We start from the raw sequence: 17,378 nt of genomic DNA on the forward strand, positions 1-17,378 counted from the left end.
AATCATGATAGCAGAGGCGCTGCTAGCCACCTGGTTCACAGCATGGCACAGACTCTGCCTATGGTTTGACGTGGATCAGTTCATCTAGAGCCTCACTGCATCCTGATGCTGGTATAATCCCAGTTCTGCAGAAAAACTGAGGCTCCAAGAGGTCACATAACTAGCCTGAGAGAACACAGTACAGATAAGATTAGAACCAGCGCCATCTGAACCCTACTGTGACCTTCTAGAGTGACCTTCTGCTGGGACCCACTGGTCAGCTGGGTTCCCTTACATCCTTCCCTGATATGAATGGGCCTTTCAAGACGGGGAGCTCCCCTGCAGGAGAATCACCAGTGGTCCCAACTGAGCAAAACCGAGCTGGCCTGGACTTCCTCCTCCCTCTGGGTCACCTTGTTGCAGTCCAACCACTGTTCTAAGCATAAGGATCAGAATCCCTACATTTAAAATGTAAACACAGACTTGTACCCCCTGGGGCTAATAATACATTATATGTTAATAAAAATTAATTAATTAATTAATTAATTAATTAAAAAAATTTTACACTAACTCCAAAACATATCTGCTCTCCCATGTTCATTGCAGCATTATTTATAATAACCAAGACATGGAAATAACCCAATTTATTGATGTATACATATAATGTGCATTTATGTGTATATATTACATTTATGTATGTATATGTATATGTATTATTTATGTATACATAAATGTAACATATATAGTGTACATATATGTATATATATTTATATACACAGATAGATAAATATGCTCCTACAATGGAATACTATTCAGCCATAAAAAATGAAATCTTTCCATTTGGTACAACAAGGGTGAACCTCAAGGACATTGTGCTCAGTGAAATAAGTCTGACAGAGAAAGACAAATGACATATGTATGAGCCCACTTATGTGTGGAATCGAGGGTTAAAAAAGGTTCATAAATACAGAGAACAGATTGGTGGTTGCCAGAGGGGGCTAAGGTAGGGGATTAAGCAAAATGGGTAAAAGAGGTCAAAGGTACAAACTTCAAGTTATAAAATAAATAAGGGGCACCTGGATGGTTCAGTTGGTTGAGTGACTGACCAACTCTTGATGTTAGCTCAGGTCATGATCTCAGAGTCGTGGGAATGAGCCCATGTCAGGATCTACACTCAGCGTAGATCTTTCTCTGCCCCTCCCCCCCAATTGTACATGCACACTCTCTCTCTCTCTAATAGATAAATTAATAAAAAAATAAATAAGTTATGAGTACATGATGTGCAGCATGGCAACTAATGTTAATTGCATGTATTACATATGTGAAATTTGCCAAGAGAGTAGATCCTAAAAGATCTCATCAAAAGAAAAACATGTAACTATGGTGGGGTGCCTGGGTGGCTCAGTGGGTTAAAGCCTCTGCCTTCAGCTCAGGTCATGATCCCAGAGTCCTAGGATCAAGCCCCACATCTGGCTCTCTGCTCAACAGGGAGCCTGCTTCCTTCTCTCTCTCTGCCTGCCTCTCTGCCTACTTGTGATCTCTGTCTGTCAAATGAATAAATAAAATCTTAAAATAAAAAAAAAAAAAGGATACAGACACACAGCAGGAAGGCCACGTGAAGGTACATGGACGGGACAGAGAAGACAGCCATCTACAAACCAAGGAAAGAGGCCTCAGAACGAACCAGGCCTGCTGATACCCTCTCTCCCGGGCTCCTACTTCAATCTAAGCCAACCTCGCTCTTGCAGAACCTAGAGGACAAGCTTCCAAGGCTCCTTCCCTGTGTTGTTAATCTCCTTCTCCCTGCACTCTGGCTTGTCCAGGTGCCTGGAAGGCAAAGCCCTGTGCCCAGGTGTCCTAGTCTTTGCAGAGGAAGCCATGCCTCTTGCTTCATGTTTGGACTGTGTGCTGCTGTCCATGGCCAAGACTTGCTCAACTGCTATTGAACTACACTCTTGGATCACTCGGAGTTCACAGCCCATGAGGAGCCCTGGGCCTTGCTCACCACTATTGCTGTCAAAAGCTCCATCTTCCACATCCAGTCCTTTCCTACTTATTTTTTCCAGATGTTCCATCATGGATGGTGGCTACAGAATGTGTTGTAGACTTTTTCATCTGCATGCAGAACATTTGGCCCTATTACATTTTAACTCACCCATTCCTTGTTTGGAGCATGGGTGTTGGGACAAGGGTTGCTTTTCCTCCTTCAACGTCCAAGTTAACGCTGTTGGCTTAGGGTCATGTACAAATCCAACTTTCTGTTCCCAACATTCCCATATATAACGTTGATAAAACAGGAAACAGTTTGCATAAAGTACCTATAAAAGGATCCTGTTGAACAGGAAATGGGAGAGAACCCAGTAACAGCTGGCTCTGGAGAGTACATTCAAAGTTGCTGGGAGTTTGTTAATATGATTTGGGTCTGTTAATTTAACCAACTAAAAATTCCGTCCAACTCTGCCCTTCCCTGGCTTCCATCCAATCAGCAAGCACTCATGGAGGGCTTGTCCCTCCAGAATAAGATCCATAAACACATTATCTTCTCTATAAAGTAGTATCTCTAGGTATTTGTCCTTTGTTTTTTGTTTTGTTTTGTTTTTCGTTTAAGTCAGTGAATTAATATATAATGTATTACTGGTTTCAGAGGTAGAGGTCAGTGATTCATCAGTCTTATAAAACACCCAGTGATCATGGCCTCACGTGCTCTCCTTAATGTCCATCACCCACTTACCCCGTCCCTCCACCCTTCTCCCCTCCAGCAACTCTCAGTTTGTTTCCCGTGTTTAAGAGTCTATTATGATTGGTCTCCTGGTATTTGTCCTTTGTACTCTGCTTGAGCTTTTTCATTCTAGTGTTCTAAGATCATGATCAAGCCTCTTTTAATCCAGCCACGCCATCTGTAATTTTTCAGACTCGCAAGTCTTAAATATATATCCTCCTAGACTTCCACTTCTGGCCATATGGCAGCCAAGATGAGCAGAGAAACCCTCCCCATATAGCACACTGAGAAATGATGGGTTTCATGCAAAAACCATCTTCTACTTACTCATGAATGAGCTGATGGGAAAGTAAGGGAATTCCTTGGAGACCAGAAATGACAAGAAAGCCGTCATCCAGCGGGATAAGCACATCCTCAGAGAGACTTTTCCCTGGACTGTCTGCTCTTCTCTGGCACCCAGAATATGGGTTTTAATAGGCCACATGTAAGGGGGAATGGGAGACAAAGCCAGGGATTGAGTCTTCTGCCTAAAGCTAGGAATCTCAAAGGACAACACCACAAAAGGTGAATAAAAGTAAAACCCACACCAGAGAAGACCATGGGAATATGTTGCTATTTTGGGTCTTGGAAAATTCCTAAGCACAAGGCCACCCTGACAAAGGTTTGGTACCTGAAATCACACTGAGTGACCAAAAGGATCTCCAAGTACATTTTTTAAAAGATTTTATTTTTAAGGGCATCTAAAATCTGTTAAGCATCTGACTTCAGCTCTGGTCATGATCTCAGGGTTCTGGGATCAAGCCCCATGTCGGGCTTCACGCTCATCGGGAAATCAAGTCATACCACTCCCTCTCCCTCTGCCTCTCTCCAGCTTGTACTCTCTCTCAAATAAATAAAATACATTTTTAAAAGATTTTATTTATTCATTTTGACAGAGAGAGGAAAGAGAAGCAGGAGGAGTGGGAGAGGGAGAAGCAGACTGCCTGCCGAGCAGGGAGCCCAATGTGGGGCTTGATCCCAGGACCCTGAGATCATGACCTGAGCCGAAGGCAGAGACTTTAACCCACTGAACCACTCAGGCACCCCCCAATAAAATATTTTTTAAAAGAGTTTATTTTTAAGTAATCTACACACCCAGCATGGGACCCGAACTCACAACCCTGAGATCAAGAGCTTCGTGCTCCACCAGTGAGCCAGCCCTCTAGCTACATTTAGCTAATAGTGACCCCAATGTATTCATGTTTCTGGGTACAAGAGTGAATCAAACAGATTCTCACTCTAGACCCAGCACCCACTGGCTCCCACAGGGAAAACCCTGAGTAGCTCACAACAGGAAATCACTAGATATTGAGAAAACACCCCAAGAGCCCTAGTGCCTGATGTCAGCAGCGCACTTGGAGATGTGTCCCCTTCAGAATTAACCCCACCAGTTTTCCCAAGCAAGAGCCCACAGTTTCTGGAGTGCCCTTCCGAAACTTTTACTTGTTCTGGGCAACCTGCCAGGCCTAAAGTACATTGTTTCTTTGTAATAGTAAATCATTACATTTAATAGTACTTCGAGTTCTTTCGAAACTCTTATGCGGATGTCACCTGATCTCACTACCAGGGCTATTCGCCAGTAGGTGTAGAACCTTGGGGTCACCAGCACGATTTCATGTAGACCCTCTGACTACGTGTGGGACCAACAATCTTATTTCTTGGATTCTGTCCTTCGGAAATAATCCGAGATGTCTTTAATGATCATGGGCACAGATGTTTTGCTTTTCCCGTAATGCCACCACCACAGTGTCTTCTTTGGTTCTTGTCTCTTTCCCCCCATCCTGATGTCATTGCTGTGATTTCCTCTTCTGGTCTAGATTATGATATAAATAACAATAATCGTGGTAAGTAACATTGAGTGTTCACCATGTGCCAAGTGCTTTGCTGTGAACTTTATACACATTCAGTCATTTAACTCACACAGAGACATTGTGAGATTGGCGTCACCACGATCAGCTACCAGTTATTATCAATAATTATCAAATATTGTAATTATTAGTAATTAACTATCATCATTTTACAGATTAAAAAACTGAAAGCTTAGAAAGAGGTTATTAAAAAGCCCCAAACATGGGGCAGCTGCGTGGCTCAATCAGTTATGTGTCTGCCTTCAGCTCCGGTCCTGATCCCAGGGTTCTAGGATCCAAGCCGGCATTAGGCACCTCGGTTGGCAGGAAGCCTGCCTGTCTCTCTCCCTCTGCTTTCCCCCCTGCTTGTTCTCTCTCTCATGTCAAATAAATAAATAAAATCTTTAAAAAATAATAATATAAATAAAAAAGATATGACATATATCTGAAAGCGGAGGGAAAAGGGGTAAGTGGTGATAGGTAGATATTTAAAATCTTTAAATAAAGATTTTATTTATTTATTTGACAGACAGATCGCAAGTAGGCAGAGAGGCGGGGGGCGGGGGGGGGGGTAGCGGGAAGCAGGCTTCCTGCTGAGCAGAGAGCCTGATGTGGGGCTCCATCCTAGAACCCTGAGACCACGACCCACCCGACAGGAGCTGAAGGCAGAGGCTTTAACCCACTGAGCCACCCAGGCGCCCCCTGTAATTGCTTTTTAGTTTTCAAGTTTTTGGGGGGTTTTTCCCCCCCAAGTGATCCCTCCCAAGGGATAGGAGTCATGGATCCACTGCTAAGTTCAGTCCTTCTCCTGAACTTGACTTGGAACACAGAGCAAATCTGCAGCCGTTAAAGCCCAGCGAGCCTTGCAGCACAGAAAGTGGAGCAAGGTTGAATTTCTCAGGTAAAAGTGAAAGCCAGGGTTGTTGTAGGTTGTGAAAGCACCCGGAGGGCGAAAGTTTTCAGAGTAAGCTCCTTTCAAACTGCTGTAGTAGCATATGCCACATGGACAAAACACGTGCTATATATATAGATATAATCTATCTATCTATCTATCTATCTATCTATCATCTATCTATCTATATCTACGTTGATTGTGGAAATACATCCTATGTCCACAGGCCAAAATATTTGAAAACACCACGCACTCCATTGGACGACGTCTCCGGGGCCAGAGAGAAGCTGGCAGCGCAGGTTTGTGAAACCAGACACCCCGGCTTCATTTTGCTCGCCTTCTGTTGACACACCCTTGCTTCAGCGGCTCTGCCACAGGCATGCAATTACCAAGAATTATTATTGCTTGATAATAGCTATAATTACTGGATGGAAAGCACAGGAGAAATCGAATTATCATATGGACTGCTGTGGGAGCCGGGCAGCCTGGTTGTCTGTGGGACTTCGGAACCCCGCCTCGCGTCGGTCCCCCGCGTTAACTCCCGGCGCACAAGCCGGGCGGGGGGAGCCTCGCGGCTGGGAGCTTGAGCCGAGCACCGAGGCCCGGAGCCGGGTCCAGCGATTCGGCAACCGAGATGCAAAATCCTCCCGCGCTCCTAGAGAGAACCCGGAAGTGCAGCGCAGTCCCGGAAGGCGAGGTGCTGACACACTTCCGGCCTTTGTGACTCATTGTGTCTGTGTCGAGGCGTCGGGAGGGCCTAGGTCCGTGTGCAGCGCCCTTCGGCCGGCCTGAGCCCCAGAGTCAGCTCCCCTTTCTCGCCCAGCGCCCCCAGGCCGCTCCCGGGGCTCACGGTGAGACTTGGGGCCGGCCTCTGGGGAGGGCGGGCGGCGCCGCAGGGTGTGTGCGTGAGGGTGGGCTCTGCAGCTGCGGCCCCGGGGTCCCCTCCAGGAGGCGTGGACGGAATGTGGAGAGAGCCCAAGCCCCTGTCCGTCCCCAGACCCGGCGGTTGGAAGCGCCGTCCCCCGGGAGACGTCCCAATGCGCCCCAACCCGCTCCCCGGGCCCAGGCTGGGAGGGGGCGAGGGTCTAGGGGCCGGGGGTGCACGGAGACCTGGGGAGAAGCGGTCTGCGGACCCCTTCCGGGCCCCTCGCCCGCAGTGTCATCATTGTCACTTGACGTTTCTGAGAACCGGGTTCGCGATCGAGCCGACCCCTGTCTGATATTACTGCCATCCCTTCGTCGCTTTGCTTTGATTCCAGTGAAAGGCTTTGGGGACTTTGTTGTTGTTGTTGTTTCTTTTTTCGGGGTCCTTCAGGACCTCAAGGTGAAAAATGCGGAAGGCTGAGCAATGGACACGTTCCGAGGTGCCGCTTACGTGTTTCCAAATCACCTGCTTCTCACCCCACCCCCACCCCCCAAGCGGTTATTAAAAGAGTATTTGAAGCTTAGAGTGGATAAAGATGTGATTTGGATTTTATACATCCCACGCGCTTTCTGTCCTGCGGAATATTTTGAAGACCTTTAAAAATGATCTGTCCGGAAGATTAGGTGGATTTTTCTTTTCCCCGGTTCTGGATTACTCACTGCTTATCTTGGAGCGGGTGAAGAGTGAAGGGAGTTTGTGGAAATTGCACCAGGCCACTAGGAGACTGATGGCCTGAGTGACCTTGGATAGTACTCTTCTCCAGCTCTCAGTTTTGTCATCTTTGAATAAAATGAACTTGGTTTTCTCAAAGGCCCTTCCAACTTTGAAAGTATTTGGTCCGTGTAACTGAAAAATTCAGCCACAGTTCAGCCTGACACAGCGCCCCTCCCCTCCCTTTCCTGCAGTGCCTCTGGCACACAATAAGATACTTTCATTATAGAGAGTGGCTGTTACATGGCCTGGGACCAAAGAAAGCATTTATTGTACAGGCCAGTGCAGGGCGGATTGGAGGTGGTCAGTAAATACTTGTTGAATGGAATTGTGGAGCATTCATTGTAACCAGATCAACGAAGTACTGTTGGTATATATGCTGGCCAAATGTGGAGAAATGGCTTACATTACATAGGGAACCAGAATGATAATTTGCCCCAGAATAGATCTCCGAGTTTGTGTTGTCTCTGAATTATCATGCAAGATGCCTGTTAGTTATTTCAGGCCGTTTTCACCAGTGTTAATGTATAAACAAGGAAACTAGCTACTTAATATACATAGTCTTTTACTGATTCTCTGCTTGATCTAAACATTTAATTTTTTTCTGACTTTATATTGCATCTAAATACAATTAGGTGAGTGGTTATGTTAAATTTTACCTTGTCATTCTGAGGTACTCAGTATTCTTTGGGTAGGTGGCTGTCTTTTAAAGGGAGCCTTTTCATATTTAAAAAAAATATTGGGGGACGCCTAGGTGGCTCAGTCAGTTGTGTCTGCCTTTGGCCCTTCAGCTCAGGTCATGATCCCAGGGTCCTGGCATCGAGACCCGGGTTGGGCTCCCTCCCTACTCTGTGGGGAGCCTGCTTCTCCCTCTGCTGCTCCCCCTGCTTGTGTTCTCTTGCATTCTCTCTCTCTCAAATACATAAAATCTTAGATTTTTTTTTTTTTTTTTTTAAAGCTCTGTTCAGAAATCGGGATGGGGTGGGATGCAGTTTGTTTAAACTTTCAAGACTGTGCCCTAGAAAAGACTGGCTTGTTTAGAAGACAGCCTTTGAAATAAACTGAGCTTGTAACTCCAAGCCCTTTTTGTAAGAAAATTGTTGATATTCATCCTCGGTGAAAACCAGTTGCTGGGGGTAATCTTATCTAAATCGGATAGGGTGTCAGAATGTTTTTCAGCTCGGAGGGATCCCAGAGGTAGTTTTCTGCACCCCCCCCCATGTGACAGATAAGGATACTAAGTGCCAGAGAGGTTAAATAACTCACTTGGGGTGTGTAACTTATTTTGGGAGACTAGAATGTAGGTATTCCAACCTTCGCTGCTTTCAGTATTATAGGACTTCTCCTGTTGCTTAGTCTTTTAAGCGGGCTGAGAATTGTAAAGCACAGTTATCTCTCTTACTATTTACTGAAAAAATTAAAGCACCTCTCTCTTGCCTACCAAATGCTGGACCCTGTTTTAAGTGCTTTATATCAGAGCGCATGGAAGCCTCTGCCTTCAGCTCAGATCATGATCTCAGAGTCCATTTGACATGATTCCTACTCGCATCTCCTGCTGTGTCTCCTTAGCCACACTGCTCTCTGGTAAAAACAGCGGGTGACAGATGAGGCCCATTCTGGGTCATCATCCTTCCTCAGCCCCCCTCTTGAAAAGAATGTGTGTGTACCCAGTAGCTCTTGCTTACCGCACGTGTTGGGACAGAATGAGCTCGGTATGGTGGTTAGAGCTTGAACTGAGGGGTCCCACAGACGGAATTTCAAATCCTGGCTCTACCCTTTAATTGCTGTATGACCTTGGGTGTGTTCTTTAACTTCAGTAAACTTGAGTTTTGGCAGTGTAAAGGGAGGTGATAATAGTAGCTGCTCTCTGCTGAGACTGTTCCGTGCAAAACTTTATATCTGGTCCACGGAGAGCATTCAGTGAACACCCGCCCTTACTGTTAGGCCTCTGAGCGAATGTTCTTGAATTGAACAACGATGGGGGGGGGGGGGAGTGGCATTTCAGCTAAGCTCTGAAGAATGAGGAGGATTTCAAAAGGCAGAGGAGACTGGGAGAGGAAATGCCAGACGCTGCTGCGCCGGGAGACATGGATGGCGATCAGAATCCAAGGCCTCATTAGAAGATGCTCGTTTTGTGGTTAGAAAAGGCTCACACGGGAGAGGGGAAGAAGTCGATGATGGACCGTGAACTGTGAGGGGAAGCTAGGACCAGGTACTGGGGGGTTGATGCCTGGAAGGCATCGGGTTTTGGTAAAAATAATCTGAGAGTAAGGTAGGGCATGTAGTAGTGGGAAGGGGGACCTGATGGATCTCGATCATTCTCCCCGGTGCTTGGGAGACCAAGCAAGGAATTCAGTTCTCCTTGAATCCATGTAAGGAGAGGAATCGAGGCAGGTGAGATCCTGGGTTTTAGTGACTAAGGTATTAGTAGAATATCTGATCACTAATTGCCACTAACGGGAAATAAGTGGCAGGGGGAGAGGTGCTATTTTGAGTACTTCTTGTTTTTGGAATTAAACTGCCAGGTCCTCTAACGGGTAAGTACAAAGACGACTTTTCCGTCTTCGAGGGGCATAGAATTTAGTTGGGAAGTGATAGAAACTGCAGCCCAGATAATATGAGGAGAATATACGTGACATAAATAAGAAGAAAGATCGAGGGTGTTCAGAAGAGGAACGTATCTTATTTAATTTGGAATATCAAGAGAGATTCTGTATTTTGAAGAGTAAGTACAAATTGGACCAACAAAGTTGTTATGGTGGGAAATTGTGCACAGCAGAGGCTTGAAGAGGGAACATCACACCTTGTGCGAAGGGAACATAAATGGCCAGATGGGCTGAAATGTGTGTGTCTGTGTCTGTGTGTGTCTGTGTGTGCGCGCATGTGCATGCAGAGTGGGGGAGTCACTACTAACAAAAGTAGTGGGAGATCAGACTGGAAAAGTAGACTAAGGTGTATTCTTTGAACATGAACTTGGTAGATTCACTGACTCTAATTGAGGGGAAGGAGGGAATGACCAGAAGCATTCTTTGACAATACTGCACCAACCTCGGTTAACAAATCGTGTTGGACTGGGGAGAAATTGCAGCTGGGAAACCAGGGGACCCTGTCACCAGTCTAGACAGGAGATGGGGAGCCTGAATTAGGGTGGTAGAAAGTAATCGTGGGAGGCGTAGCAGGAAAAGGTAGTCTTTCTTTTGACTTTGCAGAATGAAATTAGAGAAACTAAGGCTCATAGGAATTATTTAGCCTCTAGTTGAGAAGAAGCTAGGAGTGATCTCTCGGCCTGCCCACTCACTGCCTCTTCCGGTGGAGGAAGCGTTCCCAGGGAGGTCTTGGCCATTCTGATGCCCCAGCTCCAGGGTGCCTCTTGCTAGAAGCTGCCTTGTTGACACATGAGTTACTTCGCTAGCTCCTCTAGCGCTGGTGTTGAAACCTCCTTAGAACGGTTGGCACGTTCTGCTTTGTACTATAATTATTTATGTAAAAATGGGAGTCATCTCTGTGTTCCCCGCAGTCTAGGAGGACACTCTGCCTACTGTAGATCTGGAGATGTTTAGGAATTTGAATGATTGTAGCTGGAAGGACTTTACAAAAGCCGCTCTGAAGTTGAGAAACATCTGTTTTACTGCAGCAAGGACAGTGGGTGCAGAACTGGTCTGAAGGAAATCAGCGGGCAGGGCTGGAGGATGGTTTGCCCTGGGCTTCACCAGCTTAAAAATCATGGGGAAAAAAAGGACTGAATCCTCACATTCTCTCAGTTTATATAGAAAGCCTTTTTGGAGGTAGTGTTTTCTTTTTTTTTAAATCATCCTCATAGTCTGCTACTTTAATAAGGACTTTAATTTTTTTTCTTTTTATTATTTATTTATTTATTTAAAAGATTTTATTAGAGATCACAAGTAGATGGAGAGGCAGGCAGAGAGAGAGAGAGAGAGGAGATGGAAGCAGGCTCCCTGTTGAGCAGAGAGCCCGACGCGGGACTCGATCCCAGGACCCTGAGATCATGACCTGAGCCGAAGGCAGCGGCCTAACCCACTGAGCCACCCACGCGCCTGAGGACTTTAATTTTTTTTTAAGGGCAAAAAAGTTAAGATAGAAAAACTAATCTGTGTGGTAAATCTCAGATTAAAGTCATAGTTTTTGCCACTGAAACAGTCCTCACTTTGGTGTCACGTATGCGAGAGCTAGAATGATACGGAGAAGATGAACGTGGCCTCCGCACAGGGATGCCCTGCAAATTCATGAAGTGTACTGCTAAAGACAAAACGAAACAAAAAACAGTCCTCTCCCAACCTGTTTTTGGACACACACTCCTATCTGTAAAAATTACTTTAAAAATTGTATACATGCACTCTTATCCCAGCATTTTGTATAATAAAACCAAAAAAATACATTAAATTGTGCTATTGAAAAATAATTTTTGTGCTTTAAATGCACGAGATTCCTTTTCCATCAAAATTATTTATAATCTTTTTCATGAGAGCCATGTAATTAAAATTTCCTTGCTAGTTTAAAATTCCTGACTTGAGGGGCGCCTGGGTGGCTCCCTTGGTTAAGTGTCTGCCTTTGGCTCAGGTCATGATCTCAGGGTCCTGGGATGGAGCCCTGTGTCTGGCTCCCTGCTCAGCGGGGAGTCTGCTTCTCCCTCTGCCCCTCCTCACCACTTATGTCGTCTCTCTCGAATAAATAAAATCTCAAAAATATAAATAAATAAAATTTCTGGCTTTGGATGGTACAGCAGTTGGATGCTCTGTTTCTAAATCTTGAATTTGGTGCTGTTGAATTGAAAAAGAAAACCTCACAAAGATTTGTCAATTCAGGTGGAAGAAAACACATTGTCAGCTCCGCTTATAACTCATGACTGGTCCTGTCCACCGTGCTAAATTTTGGTTGTTGAAATTCAGCTAGTGCATCTCCATTTCCCATACCTTTAAATCACCTGTTCTTAAAAACTCATCAAAAGGTGGGATGCCTGGCTGGCTCAGTCAGTAGGGCATGATCAATGGTTCAAGCCCCACATTGGGCATAGAGCCTACTTTAAAAAAAAAAAAAAATCAAAAGGTGTTTCATGTTTTAAAAACCAGATTTTTAAGATTCATAAAATTCTTCATTTGGAGGATTTTAAACAGTAGAAATTATTTACTTGTTTTTCAAATGTATAGATGATGAAGTTTTTCTGGGATACTGAGTATCATTTTTGGCAGTAAAAATTACATAACAGTGGAACTGTTTCCCAGCATAGGACTGTTACCATAATAGTCTTTCTATTTATTTATTTATTTGACAGAGAGAACACAAGCAGGCAGAGTAGTAGGTAGAGAGAGAGAGGAAGAAGCAGGGTTCCCACTGAGCAAGGAGCTGGATGTGGCACTTGATTCCAGGACCCTTGGGATCATGACCTGACCCAAAGGCAGTTGCTTAACCAACTGAGCCACTCAAGTGCCCCGTAATAGTCTTTTGTAACATTTTTTCCAGCTACTTTGTTACTTATTGGTTGACATCTTGTTTGATTTTAGATTGACATTGGTTTTTACTTCCTAATCTGGGTGAGTAAGACCTTTCTGTAGATAGAAGCTTCATCTGTACAATTTGTTTCTTCACAGGTATCTGCACCATTAGCATCTCCTCAAATTGCCAAAGTCTTTAGGCTGCCAAAGTCTTTAGGCTGTTTGTCTTTTTTCTTTTCTTTTGAGCTGTAATCGACATATAACGATATGGGAGTTGCAGGTATACAAAGTAATGATTTGATATTTGGGCAGAATGATCATAGTTAATCTAGTTAACATCTAGAAAAAAATATCAGATTTTTTTTTTTTTGCTTTTTTTTAACATAAAGATTTTTTTTTTAAAGATTTTCCTTATTTATTTGAGAGAGAGAGCACAAGCAGAGGGTCAGCAGAGGGAGAGGGAAAAGCAGACTCCCTGCAGAGCAGGCAGCTCGATGTGGGACTCGATCCTGGAACTCTACGATCATGACCTGAGCCAAAGGCAAACACTAAACCAGCTGAGCCACCAGACACCCAGAATGTTTTTTCTTGTGATGAGAATTTTTAAGATCACTTGGCAACTTTCAGATAACACGACACAGTATTACTAACTCTGGTCACCACTGTGTGTATTATATCCTGTGGCTCATTTATTTGAGACCCGGAAGTCTCTCATTTGACCCCCTTCGCCCAGCCCCCGTTCTTCTCTCTTATGAAAGCAGGATTCATTCAATGTAGATAAAATAATCTGTTATTCCACATAACCGGTCTCAGATAAACTGGGAAATGCCACAGTACCTAAGAGTGAGCATGCGAAACAAGAGCACTTTGGCAGCTCTCTGTGGGGGAGGGAGGCTCCCACTTTTTCCTTGGGATGCACTCAGTGACATGGGACCGGTCAGCATTGAACCAAGGGAGGGTGTTGGTGGCAGTCACAACGCGCCATCTGTAAAATGGCACTAGTGGTTGTGCCTCCTTGCTGGGGCTGCTGGGGGAGGAAAGAAGATGATGCGAGGACTGCTTGAAGCCTGATGCCTGGCGCCCGCTAAGGCTCTTCTCTCACCGGGCTGAGTGCTTAAGTGTCTGGTGTCCTAACCTGCCATCCCCCAGAAGGTTAGGTGTTCAGACTCACGCAGAGTCCCGAGGCTCGAATTGGCCTAGTGGAGGTTTTTCTCTGCAAACCATTTTTTTTTTTTTAAGAATTTCTTTACCCGAGGGACGCCTGGGTGGCTCAGTTGGTTAAGCAGCTGCCTTCGGCTCAGGTCATGATCCCAGGGTCCTGGGATCAAGTCCCACATCAGGCTCCTTGCTCGGCAGAGAGCCTGCTTCTCCCTTTGCCTCTGCCTGCCTCTCTGTCTGCCTGTGCTCGCTCGCTCTCTCTCCCTCTGTCTCTGACAAATAAATAAAATCTTTAAAAAAAAACAAACAAGGGCGCCTGGGTGGCTCAGTGGGTTAGTCCGCTGCCTTCGGCTCAGGTCATGATCTCGGGGTCCTGGGATCGAGTCCCGTATCGGGCTCTCTGCTCAGCGGGGAGCCTGCTTCCTCCTCTCTCTATCTCTCTGCCTACTTGTGATCTCTCTCTGTCAAATAAATAAATAAAATCTTTAAAAAAAAAAAAAAAAAAGAATTTCTTTACCCGAGGGGCACCTGGGTGGCTCATTGGGGTAAGCCTCTGCCTTCAGCTTGGGTCATGATCTCAGGGTCCTGGGATCGAGCCCCACATTGGGCTCTCTGCTTAGCAGGACCCTGCTTCCCCCTGTCTCTCTGCCTGCTGTTCTGCCTACTTGCGATCTCTCTGTGTATCAAATAAATAAATACAATCTTTTAAAATCATTTTCTTTACCTGAGAGAAATGGAGACAGCACAGGCAGGGGGAGGGGTAGAGGGAGAGGGCCTAGCAGACTCCCTGCTGAGCTGGGAGCCCAACACGGGGCTCAATCCCAAGACCCTGAGACCATGACCTAAGCCTAATCAGGCGCTTAACTGACTGAGCCTCCCGGGCACCCCTTTTAAGATTTTATTTTTAAGTAATCCCTACACCCAGTGTGGAGCTCAAACTCAGCACCCCAAGATCAAGAGAGTTACTTGCTCTCCCGACCGAGGCAGCCAGGAGCCCCTCTGCAAACCTTAATATATAAAGTGACCGTGAAAACAGTGCACCTCTGGAGGCTTTTTCTTTTGCCTTTCAGAGGTGTTTTCAGTGCCTCGATGTCCAGCTCTGTGTGAAGTGCTAATAACACAGGTCACTTCTCATAAAAGTACTAATAATTTTGTTTCCTGTGTCAGGAACGGCACCGAAACATACCAGCGAACATCTCCTAGGCCAGGAAGGAGAGCACAGACCCTGTTTGGATCAAGTCCACCCCCTGAGCCTGAATGATGACTGCAGAGTCCAGGGAAGCCACAGGTCTGTCCCCCCAGGCTGCCCAAGAGAAGGATGGGATCGTGATAGTGAAGGTAGAAGAAGAAGATGAAGAAGACCACATGTGGGGGCAGGATTCTGGCCTGCAGGAGACGCCGCCTCCCGACCCGGAGATTTTCCGCCAGCGGTTCAGGCACTTCTGTTACCAGAACACTTTTGGGCCTCGGGAGGCTCTGAGTCGACTGAAGGAACTTTGTCATCAGTGGCTCCGGCCAGAGATCAACACCAAGGAGCAGATCCTGGAGCTGCTGGTGCTGGAGCAGTTCCTTTCCATCCTGCCCAAGGAGCTCCAAGTCTGGCTGCAGGAATACCGTCCCGATAGTGGGGAGGAGGCCGTGACCCTCCTGGAAGATTTGGAGCTTGATTTATCAGGACAGCAGGTAAGACGAGGTGAAACCGATTCTCTGTAAGTAGCGCCTGGGCTTTAAGCTTGGGGCAAAGAGCAGGTTACAGTGGAAAGCTGGCACTCGTCATCCTTGTGGTGGTGACTTTCTGCTCTGCTTGGATGCTGAAAGGTGTGCCGGCCTCCTGCTCGTGCGTCCAGGGGTCTGCTTACCAGCTTTTGGTTTGTTTAAATTCCTGTTTTAAAAGTGATTTACCCACAAGCCCACCCTGTTTATCCTCAGGTGCCAGGTCAAGTTCATGGACCTGAGATGCTCGCAAGGGGGATGGTGCCTCTGGATCCAGTGCAGGAGTCCTCGAGCTTTGACCTTCATCATGAGGCCACCCAGTCCCATTTCAAGCATTCAGCTCGGAAACCTCGCCTCTTACAGTCACGCGGTAAGAAGCAAGGTTTCATGTGGGGAAAAAAACCAGCTGGGTGGGGGTGCCCTTACTGTGTTGCTGAGGGCCTGTAGTTTAAAAAAAAAAAAAAATGATGGGTTTTTTTTTAAATCATTATACATTATAGTCAGTATTACTAAATATGGGGAGAATCTAATTTACAGACCAACCTCAGAAGATAATGTTACTGAGAAGGTAAATGAAATGTATGTCATGAACTTTGGTGGACATTACATTATTCTTGGAGTTGTTAGCATTTTGAATGTCCAGCAGTTTTGTTGTTTTTTTTTTTAACACAAAATTGCTGGGAAGAGGTAATATATTTCCAGCCTGGGTTTTGAAACACTGGCTAATATCATAAGTTACCTTGAAAAGGATCATTTTTAATTTAATTTTATTTTATTTTTAATTTTATTTATTTGTTAGTCAGAGATCACAAGTAGGCAGAGAGGCAGGCAGAGAGAGAGAGATGAGGAAACAGGCTCCCTCCCAAGCAGAGAGATTGATGGAGGACTTGGTCCCAGGACCCCGGGATCATGACCTGAGCTGAAAGCAGAGGCTTAACCCACTGAGCCACCCAGGCGCCCTGAAAAGGATCGTTTTTTAAAATACATTTTATTAATGTATAAAAATGTAGTATAGCCTCTTTTTCTCTCTTTCAGAAATTTTAAACAGAAAAGGATGGAAAAAACATTTTGTTTTTGTTTGAGGAACATGAGAAAAATCATTTCAAGGTCATACGTAAAAATCAGTTAAAATTTTTTTTTCCTTTCAGGGAAATACTAACAATATCCTTAACTAATTTAGAAATCAAAGTAGGTGTGTAGACTATCAGTAAAAATAAGAACATTAAAAATCCCATTGTTCAAGAAGCGTGGATAGAGGCACATTTCTCAACCAGGGTTCATTTGTGATGACATTTAAGGCTGGAATACTAGAACTTCAGAAAATATTCTCCTCTTGTGCATTCTGGAGAAATCTGTAAATCACTGCGTTGTGATGATTGATCCACCACTGTCCATCCAGTCACGCTCGTGTCCTGTACAGGGTTTGGGAGGTTTTTCCATGCTCTGCACGGAGGGAATCAGAAAATTGAAGAGGATATTGGTAGCTTTCAGTGCCAGATTAGAGCTTCCTGTCCCCAGCGTAGCAGTTTTAGAAACCTGGGCACGGACCGTTGATGCTTAGTAAATAGTTTTGCAGGGAATTCAGCCATACGACTTTACCCCCAAATCCCTCTCAGGGCTGTTCTTCCAGAGTCTTTTTCCTAATTCTCAGAAGGTAAAAATGCTAACTACTTGGTCTTTCTGCACATTTTGCTTTAGCTTGCTTTATAACTGTATGGCTTGAAATAGTTATAAGGTTTAGTAATCAGTTTCAAATTCATTTCTCTTCCGTCTTTGCAGCTCAGTAACATCATCTGTTTATCCAGTAACATTTCCAAATCTAATACAGCTGGGCAAGGGAAGATTTTAATTTTTGCAGTTTAAAAATCTGTATAGTTGTTCTTACACATGGCCTAGTGGATCGTGTGTGACCATCAGCAGTGATCGTCTGCTAGACATCTTGTCT

The 17,378-nt window shown here is 45.2% G+C and overlaps 1 protein-coding gene across 7 annotated transcripts in view; it reads left to right on the forward strand.

The window, feature by feature from the left end:
- Positions 1-17,378, forward strand: part of ZKSCAN1 (zinc finger with KRAB and SCAN domains 1) — a 50,107-nt gene that overhangs the window by 22,257 nt on the left and 10,472 nt on the right. For 3 of the 7 annotated variants that reach the window (XM_059414488.1, XM_059414486.1, XM_059414489.1), the window contains 3 exons: positions 5,703-5,775; positions 14,888-15,403; positions 15,650-15,803. In XM_059414488.1, the coding sequence (XP_059270471.1) occupies positions 14,978-15,403; positions 15,650-15,803 (580 nt within the window). In that variant the 5' untranslated portion in view covers positions 5,703-5,775; positions 14,888-14,977. Of the gene's footprint in view, positions 1-5,702; positions 5,776-5,805; positions 6,328-14,887; positions 15,404-15,649; positions 15,804-17,378 lie in introns of those variants that run through there. The other 4 variants (XM_059414491.1, XM_059414485.1, XM_059414490.1 and 1 more) reach the window with 4 other exon arrangements.

Source organism: Mustela nigripes, chromosome 11 (genome assembly GCF_022355385.1).
Source record: "Mustela nigripes isolate SB6536 chromosome 11, MUSNIG.SB6536, whole genome shotgun sequence".
In the NCBI taxonomy this organism is placed as follows: Eukaryota; Metazoa; Chordata; class Mammalia; order Carnivora; family Mustelidae; genus Mustela; species Mustela nigripes.